The 12,462-nt window shown below is 41.3% G+C and overlaps 1 protein-coding gene across 1 annotated transcript in view; it reads left to right on the top strand.

Moving 5' to 3' along the window:
* LOC130910159 (protein shisa-6-like) overlaps positions 1 to 11,377 on the top strand; it is a 32,988-nt gene extending 21,611 nt beyond the window's left edge. The window contains exons 6-8 of the mRNA XM_057827171.1: positions 4,231 to 4,458; positions 8,919 to 9,300; positions 10,606 to 11,377. Coding sequence (XP_057683154.1) covers positions 4,231 to 4,458; positions 8,919 to 9,300; positions 10,606 to 10,963 — 968 coding nt within the window. The 3' untranslated portion in view covers positions 10,964 to 11,377. The remainder of the gene's footprint in view (positions 1 to 4,230; positions 4,459 to 8,918; positions 9,301 to 10,605) is intronic.
* Positions 11,378 to 12,462: the final 1,085 nt, after the last annotated feature.

Below are 12,462 nucleotides of genomic sequence, written 5' to 3'. Positions count from 1 at the left end.
ATGTTTACTGCGGTGTGTCCCGTGTCCACCATATTGGATGTGTCAGTTCTGCCCTGGAAATGAATGCAAGTCAATGGTGTTGTTGGAATTTGACCCTTTAGCCAGACTGCCGGAATCACGCCAGCCAAACTGCCGGAACCACGCTAGCACAATTCCAACCACCCGGGCTGGCACAATTCCGACAACCTGGTGAAAAGGCCAAACTTCGCGCGTTCACGTTGGTTTTAACCCCTTGTAGTGACTCTATTTTTAAAGCTGGAAAAAGGCTTTGAAACACAAGTTTGACAATTTATTCCAAGTTGATAGCAATCAGCTAGCAAAGCAAAACAAGACCCAGATGAAGAGGAAGGCTGGATCCAAGGTCAACAATCAAAAGATTTTCGAGAAGAATGACAGCGATGAGTTAAACATTCTTTTAAAGGCTCTGGTGAGAAGGGTCTGTGTTTTTCCGAAATTTCCAGGTTCGCGGTGAATCAGTAACAGGCACACTTTTGCAAAACAGACAATGTTTATTGATTAGAAAATGCAGAATAAATGAGATTTATTGATTATAATCCCACAAGAGCAAGCAACAAGTATCAAAAACAAGCAAAAACACTGGTAACGTGACGCTAGACCTGAGTTTGTCAACCCCAGAATTCCCGCGTTCCCGTTACAGCAAAACAAAATGTCCCTTTAGCAATGGAAATCGCTTACCGTGATAAGTGAGTGGGAAGCCAGAAACACTCCAGTAAAGCGGCAAAGGAACAAAGCCAGGCGATCCGTACGTGACCTGCTGGCGGACTTCACGGGTCGCCCGGAAATGTCCTGTTTTTGTAGGGACGCGCCACATGGGGACGAAGACGGCCAACCTCCGCCCCCAGGCGGTGCGGCCCCGTCCAATGACAAAGCTACTTTTGGTTCAGCCCCTTGAAAAAGGGGTTTTCCTTGCGTGGTTCCCAGGTTGTGCTGTCCGGTAGCAGATGTTTTGTTCCCACGGTAAATATTAAGAGTGCAAAACAAGTTATCTCGTGAGATTCTCTCTTAACTTAAGGGACTCAAGCGCGTACTATGGTGCTAAACAAGTTATCTCGTGAGAGTCCCTACTCAGGTGCGTCTCCTAACTATGGGAACAAGGTGAAAAACAATTTAAGTTGTTACAAGCTATGTCACAGAAGCAATCATACATCACAAAGGCATAATGTAATATTTTCCCCCATCATTCCGCCCTTTGACCCGGATTGAATTTATCATAAGGCAGTCTGGAAGAAGGGTGTGTTTGTACGTTGTTTAGGGTTATTGTCTGTTGTGGATTGGGCAGGAGACTTCGGGCGTTACTGTTGTCAGAGCAACAAGAATTGATGATTTTTCCAGCCTCAGTGCCACATGAGTGCTTAGTGTCCAACGGGTTCCTCCATTAACAGATGTTCCTTGTGTGAGGAGAGCGTGTCCTTTCATTGTTCTTTCACTGTTGTTTATTGTTGGTTACCGGAAGAGCTGATGGTGGGTTTTGTTTGTCCAGACGTGATGTCTTGACCATCACCTGCTTGTCTCGATCCGTCAGCTTCAATCTCGCTCAGTCAGCTGCACGACGCACGCGTTGGACTTATGTAGTTAGCAGGCATCCTGTATCTGTTGTGCCCTTGTCTGCCCGTTGTCTTGGTGCTGCAAATTCCAATCACTCAAAGTCCAACTACTCATACTTTAAATATATTCTCCTTCTTTTGTTAAACTATGATAAATGCTAGGTAAAGTAAATGCTATTTATTTTGTATTGGGTGTGTTCGAGTAATATCAACAGTCTCAATAGAGATGTCCCGATCGATCGGGATCGATTGGGTCCGATCACATCATTTTCAAAGTATCGGAATCAGCAAAAAAAAATCGGACATGCCTTTTTTAAGTATATATATATATATATATATATATATATATATATATATATTGATTAAATCGTTTTCTAATTGTATTTAACGTTACAGACATAATATGTTACACTCATCCAGAGTCTTTAGTTTAGGCTTAAGGTAGGGTTATCAAATTTATCCCGTGAACAGCGGTAATTAATCACGTTAAAACATTTAACGTAATTAACGCATGCACTGCACGACCCACTCACGCATTGTAGCGTTCAATCTGTAATGGCGCCGTTTTACCTATATATAGAGCTGAAAGGCAGCGTAAAATGAGTAGAGTGAATTTTGGCAGCCTTTGGAGAATTTTTTTAATTGACAAAAGCCTTACAATCCCTCTCCCTACAATTACAAATATCGTGGGAAGCAATGTGGGAAAGAAAGGTAGTAATTGATCTTTTTCTTAATACCCTATGTTATTTCCCAACGGAGAGAAGATATATCAATTGGTACCACTACACACAGTCATGGGTGCATTTCCCATCATGCATTTGGGCACAACAGTTAAATGGCTCCAGTATCATTTACTGAAAGCCCAACAAATACACTAGACGGCAATATTTAGTCACAATATACAAAGTCACATTTATCCTTTAAATTACAAGTCTTTCTATCCGTGGATCCCTCTCACAGAAAGAATGTTAATAATGTAAATGCCATCTTGAGGATTTATTGTCATAATAAACAAATACAGTAATTATGTACTGTATGTTGAATGTATATATTCGTCCAAGTTTTATTCATTTTTTTCTTAATGCATTGCCAAAATGTATATGATCGGGAAAAATTATCGGGAATGATTGGAATTGAATCGGGAGCAAAAAAAAAAAGCAATTGGATCAGGAAATATCGGGATCGGCAGATACTCAAACTAAAATGATTGGGATCGGATCGAGAGCAAAAAAACATGATCGGAACAACCCTAGTCTCAAACAGTAAATACGGGAAATCATTCTAATTCCTTTAGTGTGCAAATGTGCAACTCTTTCATTCATACATAGAGTTGTGAACAAGCAATGTATAGTCCATGTGGTGCTTTTGGGTGCCAATGATTCACATCGAAGTGAGTTGAGGAGCTCCACGCTATGGGAATTTTAGGCAATAATGGTAGAATTCACTTTAAGAGGGTATCAATTGAGACACTAAGAACTCAGCGTGTGTTTGTTTGTGTTGTTTACTATATGTGTGTGAGATTGTGTACGTTGTCGGTTTTGCCCTCTGCTTAATGTTAGCCACCCTTCCCCCTCTCTGACCTCCACATCACTTACATGGTAGCTTTTACATGCCCCTCCCATAGCTCCCCTGGAACGCTCAGCATCGCCGAGGGCTCAGCTCGTTTCCAAGGCAACAAAAAAAAGCAATGCCAGCATTTGTTTCACTCGCTACTTTTTTGGATACATGTGTGAATATGTTTCATTTCATCTGGATGTTTATGTGAACGTGTCGTTTGATGTTAGCGTACATGTGCTAATAACTGTTGCCAGGTCCGAATGAATTGGACGTCCATTGACGTCAAGGGCACCGAAACGTGATTGTTGGCAGCGAACAAGTTAGTGATAGATTAATTTAATGTATGATGTTGTGATTGAGTGATGAATTTGAGAGATTAATCTGTTGATTGATTTTGCAATTAGTAAAATTTCGGGATTAAGCTATGAATTATGACGCTTCAAGTCAATATGGATTGGATGTTTATCGTCAAAGGCACTGAAACGTGATCATTGACAGTCAATGATAGATTAATCTGTCGAATGATGTTGATAGATTTGAGTGATTAATCTGTTGATTGATTTCGCCATTAATCTCATTTCATAATGAAGCTAGGTCTTGTAACGCTGCTAATTAATATGAATTGGCTGTCTATCACTGTCAATTGCACTGAAAGACTTAAGAGTGTCACCTATTAGCTATTAGCACGCGTTTTTGTTGTGTAACATTGACAAGATGGCGACCCAGCATGGTCCAACCGTCTTCCGTCCACCTAGACATGAGGCGACGCCAAACGGGACGCTCTGTGACCCCGCCTCGTCTTTTTTCACGTCACTTAATAACGCTCGACCGTACATTTTCGTTTGTGTGTCGTGATGTAATGAATATGAGTGTAACGGTTCCCTCCTCCACGCTGGCGCTCTTACATAAAAGCATTCCTATCCTTTTTGCGCCTATCGATTAGCGCGCCGCCTAAACGCGCGAGCGTCAGCTTCAAACAGTGGAGTGGTGGGGGGGGTAGTGGTGGTCACAAATGTTTGGACGAATGAACTTTCTCTCATGTTGTCATGTTTCGCAGTTGTCCATTAAAGGTGATAAATGGTCGCTTATTCCAATCTTGTGTTTTCAGAGCGAGGAGCCCGCATGAACAACCTCGGCACCCCGCAGCTGTCCTCGGGCCCCAAACTGATCGCCAGCAGCAGTAGCGGCAAAGGATTGAGCCTGGGCGGCGGCATGAGGCACAGCTCCAGCCAGGCGTCCTTCTCGCACTCCTTCCACAACCTGGCGCAGCTGCCACCCTCCTACGAGGCCGCCGTCAAGCCCGAGATCAGCAGATACAGCTCCCTCAAGAAGCTCGGTCAGTCTGGGCGAGCGCATTTGGGTCACCGTGCGTGACTTCATCTTGCTTTGTCCGTGACTCAGTGCTTGTTAATGTGTCTGCGTTACTGCCTTTTTTCTGGAAACCCCTCAACTATTTAGCTGCCATTGACTGCTATAGATGCCTAATCCATTTGGGAGGGGCTGGCAGGTACACTGAATCATGATCAATGGCAGTTCAATATATTTTAGCGATCAATTAATTAATTCAATACAATAATCTATGAAACGATTTTGCAAGGTGATGGAATATGCCATTTTAGCCAGACCGCCTGAATCGCGCCAGCCGAACCGCCGAACCCGTGCTGGCAGAGATCCAACGATCCCGGCCAGCGAGACCCCGGCAATCCGGCCAGAAGGGCAAACTCCACACATTCAATTTAGTTCATCTGACTCAATTTTGAAAGGTTTAAAGAAGGCTTACTGAAAACAAGTTGACAATTTACAAAACGGCAAGGCGAAACAGAAACACAGGCGGGGAGGCAAATTTGTTCCAAGGTCACCATATCAAAAGTCGACAAAAGGTTCCCGAGAGAAATGACAACGCTTAGTTAAACATTCAGTCTTTTGAAGGCTCTCGCGGGGCGGGCCGTGGGCAGGAAGAAGGTTGTGTATGGGATTATTGTCTGTTTGTGGATTGGACAGGAGGATACGGGAGTTACTGTTGTCCGGGCTAAGAGGGTTGTGGATTTTCCCACCTCAGCGTCAAAGGGGCCGTTGGAGTCTTGTCAGTCGTGTTATCAGTTGGATATTGGGCGTTCTCCGGGGCTCCTTGTGTTGGGACAGAGCGTCCCGCCAACTAATTGCGAGAGGTGGTGCGTCAGTCTTGCTCATGACACACACGTTGGGCTTCCATGATAAGAAGGTGCCGTGTATCTTTTATGCCCTATATTCTGCTTGTTTTCCTTAAACTATGGTATAAGTGCTATTTATTTTAGAATAGCCCTTTATAATCATTATACACTATATTAGGGTGACCAAACGTCCTCTTTTGCCCGGACAAGTCCTACTTTCACGTAGTGTCCTCGTGGTCCGGGCGGGTTTTATACATAAAAATGTCCGGTTTTTATGATTTTTTTATTTTTTATTTTTCATGGGACCAATTTGAAGAGAATCCCTCCGACTGCTGGGTGACAGTTGACATGGCTCCTACGAGAATGGAGGAAAGTAGTAGTTCTTCTTGTTTTTGTTGGCAGTTTACCCCTATCATGAGGCATTACCGCCATCTACTGGATTGACGATTTGGCCACAATGCCTGAAGTTTTTTTTTTTTTTTTTTTTAATGATAAATACGTATATAATGGCAACTGTTGACTTCTGTCGGAGCTTTGACTTTAAAATCCCGTTTGGTGTCGCATCGGCGCACTGCCGATGATTGTAAACTTTTATAGCAAAGTTTGATTTTTGCCTCAGCTAGCTATCAGTAAGCTAAACCGCGCTAGGCATTATGGGAAACGTTATTTTGAACTGCTACGTTTGTAAACATGCTGATTGAATAGTTTGTCAGTTTATTTCGGTTTTTGTTTGTGTGCAATGTAGAACATTGAATGAGAACATCAATTGAATGGGAATAACAATTTGTCAAGGACAATTGTCGTGATAGTAATTTATAAAAATGTTTAGTGGGCACATAGCCTACTGTGTGTATGTGTATTGATATATATATATATATATATATATATGTATATTTTAAGTCATTATTTATTTTTTTTTCAAACTGCATTTTTCCATCCAGAGTGAGGGGGCACACTTTAAATATATTAAAGTGATATAGGCATCTTTGAGTGAACTTTGAGTAAAATTCAAGTGTCTTGAGGCCGGGCTGAGGCTGGGCTGAGTGTCCTCTTTTTTTAGAAATCAAAATATGGTCACCCTACACTATATACTGTTAGCGAATGAGGCTAGCGGACGCCTGACGTAAACAGAGCTTTTCTGGCTAAAATTCTTGTGAATAAATGCTTGAATCCCCGAATTCTTCATAGCTATGGATGTAAAACAGTCTCGATTCTTGGTTAAAAGCAAAGAAACCGTAGCCTGGCTCTGCCAGACTATTCTCCCTGTATTTTTCAAACACTGAGAGAAATAGTCTGGAACCCCTCCCATTAACGGCCTTTTCGAGCAGATACAAAATCAATCGACAAATCAGATTCGTTTATTTGCGTCACGTGTTCTTCACAAGCAACGTCACTCTTGCGCGTCGACAGTCGTCCCTTCAGCAACACAGACGGTGAACGGCAGAGCCGAGAATATGTTCCAATCCACGGTAAAATCAGTTTTAAATGACCAAAAACGCATCGACACGAGTCACTGACAACAATCTGTCTCGCGCTAGCCATGTCGAATAAACTCCGCTCTCTTCGTATGTTTACTTCCGCGCGCAAGTCCGTCATCCTGAAGTCGCCATTTTTCTAACGTCACGTCTGCCCGTCGCTGATTGGTCCACTCCGCTGTCTGTATGCTGTGGCTTGCTCCGCCCTGGAAATTGTTTCCGTGGGAAGGGTGGCCAGACTCAATAGCTGGAACAGCGTTGAGTCTGGTGTACCAGGCTAAAGAAACCGTGCAGTTAGCGTTTATTTTATGTATATTGTCCAAGTACAATGCTACTCTGTTAGCAAATGAGGCTAGCGGCCGCCTGGCGTAAACAGAGCTTTTCTGGCGAAAATTCTTGTGAATAAATACTTAAATCCCCGAATTCTTCATAGATATGGATGTAAAACAGCCTCTATTCTTGGTTAAAAGTAAAAAAAACGTGCAGTTAGCGTTTATTTTACGTATATTGTCGAAGTACAAAGCTACTCTGTTAGCAAACAAGGCTAGCGGCCGCCTGGCGTAAACAGCTTTCTGGCGAAAATTCTTGTGAATAAATGCTTAAATCCCTTAATTATTTATAGATGTGGACGTAAAACAGTCTCGATTCTTGGTTAAAAGCAAAAAAACATGCTGGTAGCATTTATTTCGCGTAAATATTGCCAACTATGAGGCTAGTCAGTTGTATAAACGCCTCCATGTATAAATGAAGAAAATAAGGCGTTACGCAAAGAATGATGAAGAGTCACATCAATAGGTAATGAAGTCCATGTTAGGTCTTAAGAAGTCTTAAATTTAACTTAAGGGAACCTGAACCCTGCACTTAGAAATTAATATCTCAAAATCGATATTAGCACAAACGAACCTTTTTACAGCACAAACGTTTGTCCCAATTTTAAATCAAAATGGGCGGGGGGGGGGGGCTGGTTGACCTCAGATTGAACTACCGTAATTTCTGGACTATAAGGCGCACCTGACTATAAGCCGCCACCCACCAAATTTGACATGAAAACTGCATTTGTTCATAGATAAGATGCACTGGACTATAAGCCGCAGTTCTCCTCATTGTATTATGGGATTTTTACACCAAAAGATATTAACTGGTAACACTTCATATGACAATGGTATCATAAAACTGTCATGAGACCAAATGGACCACCATTAAGTTGGCCAATTGGCTGCAAAGCCTTATTGTTTCTAAAAGCTTCATTTGGCCATCACCGCTCGCTTGGGGGAGACAGTCAACCTCTGCTGCCACCTGCTGTCAACACTGTTGTCATCCAACATTCCTCCTAGCATGCATTGCAGCGCTACAGATGTAAATAACAATCATCTTCTGTGCTAATTATTTCTTCAGTTACTGTTCCAGTTGTTTCATTCATTGCTAGTTATGGTATTTGGTAACATTTTCTTGGATAGTGGTGCCATAATAATGTTATAACACAGTCATAACTATTACATGACACTGTCATAAGCATTAATGAATGCTTATAATAGATGTCGGTTAGTGTCATCCAGCAAATTATCTCACTTTTGAATGGACGTAAAAGATCTGAGCTGGACATAAATGAAGTTAGTGACATAATATGCCACATGACACATATTGACATGTCATAAGCATTCAGTACTGCCCATGATAGTGTCAAGTCATAATTATGATGTCCTTATGACAGTCTTATGATGCCGCTGTCAAATAAAGTGTTACCTATTAACCCAAATAAATCAACAAATAAACCGCACTGGACTATAAGCCAAAGGATTCAAAATGAGGGAAAAAAGTAGCGGCTTATAGTCCGAAAATTAGGGTATATAAGAATTGTTAACATTTCAAAAAACGATAGCAGCACAAACGAAAAAAAATTCAGCACAAACGAATGACATACTTTTTCTATAAATTTGCATCTTATGGGGAGCCAACTTCACGGAGGCGCCCTACCCACCTTAAATTGACTAAATAGACGTCGCTGTCAATGGCAGACATTGACTTAACTTATCACTCTTGCTCGTTGGTGTTCATACCAAAATGCAGTTTGAGTGTGTACCCTTCAAAATAAAAGCAGAAAGTCTAGTTAAATGACTAAGTCTATATTGTGTCAATACTTTTTTGCTAACTGGTGTTTTTTTGTCGTTCAGAGAGAGAGCTGGACGAGTATTCGGGTTTTTACTCTTCCAAGCGTCGCTCGACCAACGCGCCGCCGACCTTCTACTCGTCGCAGCACCACCTGCATTGGGCCGACGACTATGCGGGGGGTTCGTCCCGAGGCACGCTGCCGCTGGAGGGTTCCCGGCCTCGCGCCTACGTGCCGCCCTCCACGCCCAACCCTTATCCGCTGCCGGTGCCGTCGGGCTACAGCTTTGAGCGCCCGCCGCGCCGCGTGCGCTCCCAGGACCAGCTGCTAGCTTTCGGCGAGGGCAACACGTTGGCGCGTCTCCTCGGCAACCAACAGCAGCAGCAGCATTACAGGAACTTGATGGGCGCTGGGCCCAGGAGCGCCGCATCGCAGACGCTGCGCAGGTTTTTTTTTTATTTTTTTTTTTATTTAAACTCGCCACATAAAGCAACACTAGGTAACTTTTCAACCCTCATAAAATATATATGACGGAAAACACTCGGGTGACTGGAAATTCTGCTCTGAGACCCCCAATTTGGCCAAGTTTCAAAATTGTCCTATTTGCACGTGTGATAATAATTGGAAAGCCTAAAATCTCAATTTTCTGAACAGGCATATTTAAAAGAATTTTTTTTAACCTTTAAATTTGAGAGAGCATAATTAAAGACACCATGATTTTAACGCAATATTATCGTGTACTTACCTTGTTTCGATTCACTCGCTGGTGTGACCCCCCCCCAACTGAAGTCGTGACGAGTTTGGGTGTGTGTATAGGGGGGGTGGGGTTCATTACCTCATTACTATTCATCCTTCACACAGCCGCTGGAAACAGAAATGTTGTTTAATCCCTCTGCAGGCGACCGGGAGATCATGATTTTATGACACTGTGCGGGTGTGCGCTGGCCCTCATGGTAAACGCGGTCTTCCTTAAGGCAAAACACTACCGCTTTTGTCCACCTGCGTCGCTAAAATCAACCAAGACTGCAAAGTTACCTAGTGTTGCTTTAAAAATATTTTTTAGTTTTTTCCATTGTAAAATGGAGAAAATACGTCAATATTTTAAAACTTCTGAAAACCTAAACGATTATCTTAATAAATAGATATTTGCAATCAGGTCAAACATAACAGTAACTTTCTAAATACAGTAAATAAAGATATTTAAGTTATTTAAATCATGGAATAATTTTAAAACGAAAAAAACTGTTTATGGACAACTTATAAATAATTTAAAAATTAAATAATTTAAAAAAAAAAACTAAGATTTAAAGAATCACTTAAAATGAATGACTTTTTTTGGACAATTAAAGATTCTAAATAAATGTGTAAATAGTTTTAAAAACAATTAAATCTTTAAAAATGGAACGGTAAAACATAAAAATACAACAAATAAATACAATCATTTATGTAATGTATATTATTTTTTAAAAACCATCCATCCATCTACATTAAAAAACAATTTAAACTGTTTTTAGGGCACAACTAAGCAATTTGAAATATTTTTGAATAATAGAGGTTACCTTGGAAAACAAATATAAATTCGAAAAAAAAAATAGCTGACTTTTATTTGGGTTTATTTGACAACTTAAATAAACATGTCATGATTTATGGACCAATGAGTTCACTCATAACAGCAATAATCGACCATCAAAATCATCAGTTGTGGAATCCATTCTCGCACTGCAGCACACATTAATTTGAACATATTGCAGGTCCCACGAACGTCTCCTGGTGTCCCCTGACCGTCTGGAGGATCAGCTGCTAGCCATGGGCCTGATGTCAGAGCGGGGCGGCATGGTTCCCACCATGGGCCGCCTGAGCCACCACCACAAGACGCAGTCCCAGCAGAACATCTGCACGCCGCCGTCGGCCGATCGCCACCACATGATTAAGATGAACTCGCACCCCACTTCGGGCCACGAGCACGGCAACTGGGATGTGCACCCTGGCGCCCGCCGCGCCGCCTTCGCCGGCAAGCGACAGAACACCCTGGAGCAGCTCCACTTCATCCCGACCGCCGGCCACGCCCACGCCATGAGGACTGCCAGTAAGAACGAAGTCACCGTCTGAGACGCGCTTCCAGCTTCTTTGGAACAAAAGTAAACCTGACGATCCATTCGACGTGTTTTTCCGTCGTGCCGGAAACTCATTCACTGCCATTGACGTCCCATCCATTTGGACAGGGAGGGGCGAATGAACAAATGTTCATCCGCTTCAAATGAATTGGATATCTAGTCTGGCTGTCAAACGATTAAAATTTTTAATCGAGTTAATCACAGCTTAAAAATTAATTAATCGTAATTAATCGCAATTCAAACCATCTCTAAAATATGCCATATTTTTCTGTAAATTATTGTTGGAATGAAAAGATAAGACACAAGACGGATATATACATTCAACATACGGTACATAAGGACTGTATTTGTTTATTATAACAATAAATCAACAAGATGCCATTAACATTATTAACATTCTCTTAAAGCGATCCATGGATAGAAAAACTTGTAGTTCTTAAAAGATAAATGTTAGTACAAGTGATCGAAATTTTATATTAAAAGCCCTCTTAACGTTTTTGTTTTATTAAAATTTGTAAAATTTTCAATCAAAAAATAAACCAGTAGCTCACCATTGTTGATGTCATGCACCATGCTCACTCCTCAAACCCATAAAATCATTTGGACCCAAGCACCAGCAGAGAGCGCCAAACAACAAAAAAACAGGTAACAAGCGGACATTATACTGCTGTCATTTTAATCTGAGCGGGGCATGTGCGTTAATTGCGTCAAATATTTTAACGTGATTAATTTAAAAAATTAATTGCCGCCCGTTAACGCGATAATTTTGACAGCCCTACTTTCAATATAAACGGATTGGATGTCTATCTATATCAAATGCCCTGACACATGATTGTTCATTGCTAGCCATCCGAGTTCAAACTAGGGCTGTCAAAAATATCGCGTTAACGGTCGGTAACTATTTTTTTAAAATTAATCACGTTAAAATATTTGATGCAATTAACGCACATGCCCCGCTCGGATTAAAATGACAGCAGTATAATGTCCGCTTGTTACTTGTTTTTTTGTTTGGCGCCCTCTGCTGGCGCTTGGGTCCAAATGATTTTATGGGTTTGGGGAGTGAGCATGGTGCATGCGATAAATATTTTAACGTGATACATTTTTTAAAAAATTAATTACCGCCGTTATTGGGATAAATTTCATAACCCTACCTTAAGCCTAAGGACTCTGGATAAGTGTAACATATTATGTCTGTATCGTTAAATACAATTAGAAAACGATTTAATAAAAAAAAATATATATTAAAAAAAGGTATGGCCGATATTTTTTTGCCGATTCCGATACTTTGAAAATGACGTGATCGGACCCGATCGATCGGGATCGGGACATCTCTAGTTCGTACCATGTGTGTGCATGGTGTAATTAATGACATCAACAATGGCGAGCTACTAGTTTATTTTTTGATTGAAAATTTTACAAATTTTATTAAAACTAAAACATTAAGAGGGGTTTTAATATAAAATTTCTATAACTTGTAATAACATTTATCTTTTA

The sequence above is a fragment of the Corythoichthys intestinalis genome, chromosome 22 (assembly GCF_030265065.1).
Source record: "Corythoichthys intestinalis isolate RoL2023-P3 chromosome 22, ASM3026506v1, whole genome shotgun sequence".
NCBI lineage: Eukaryota > Metazoa > Chordata > Actinopteri > Syngnathiformes > Syngnathidae > Corythoichthys > Corythoichthys intestinalis.
Note: the sequence above shows the minus strand (reverse complement) of the source record. Positions and strands in the feature narration are given on the sequence as shown.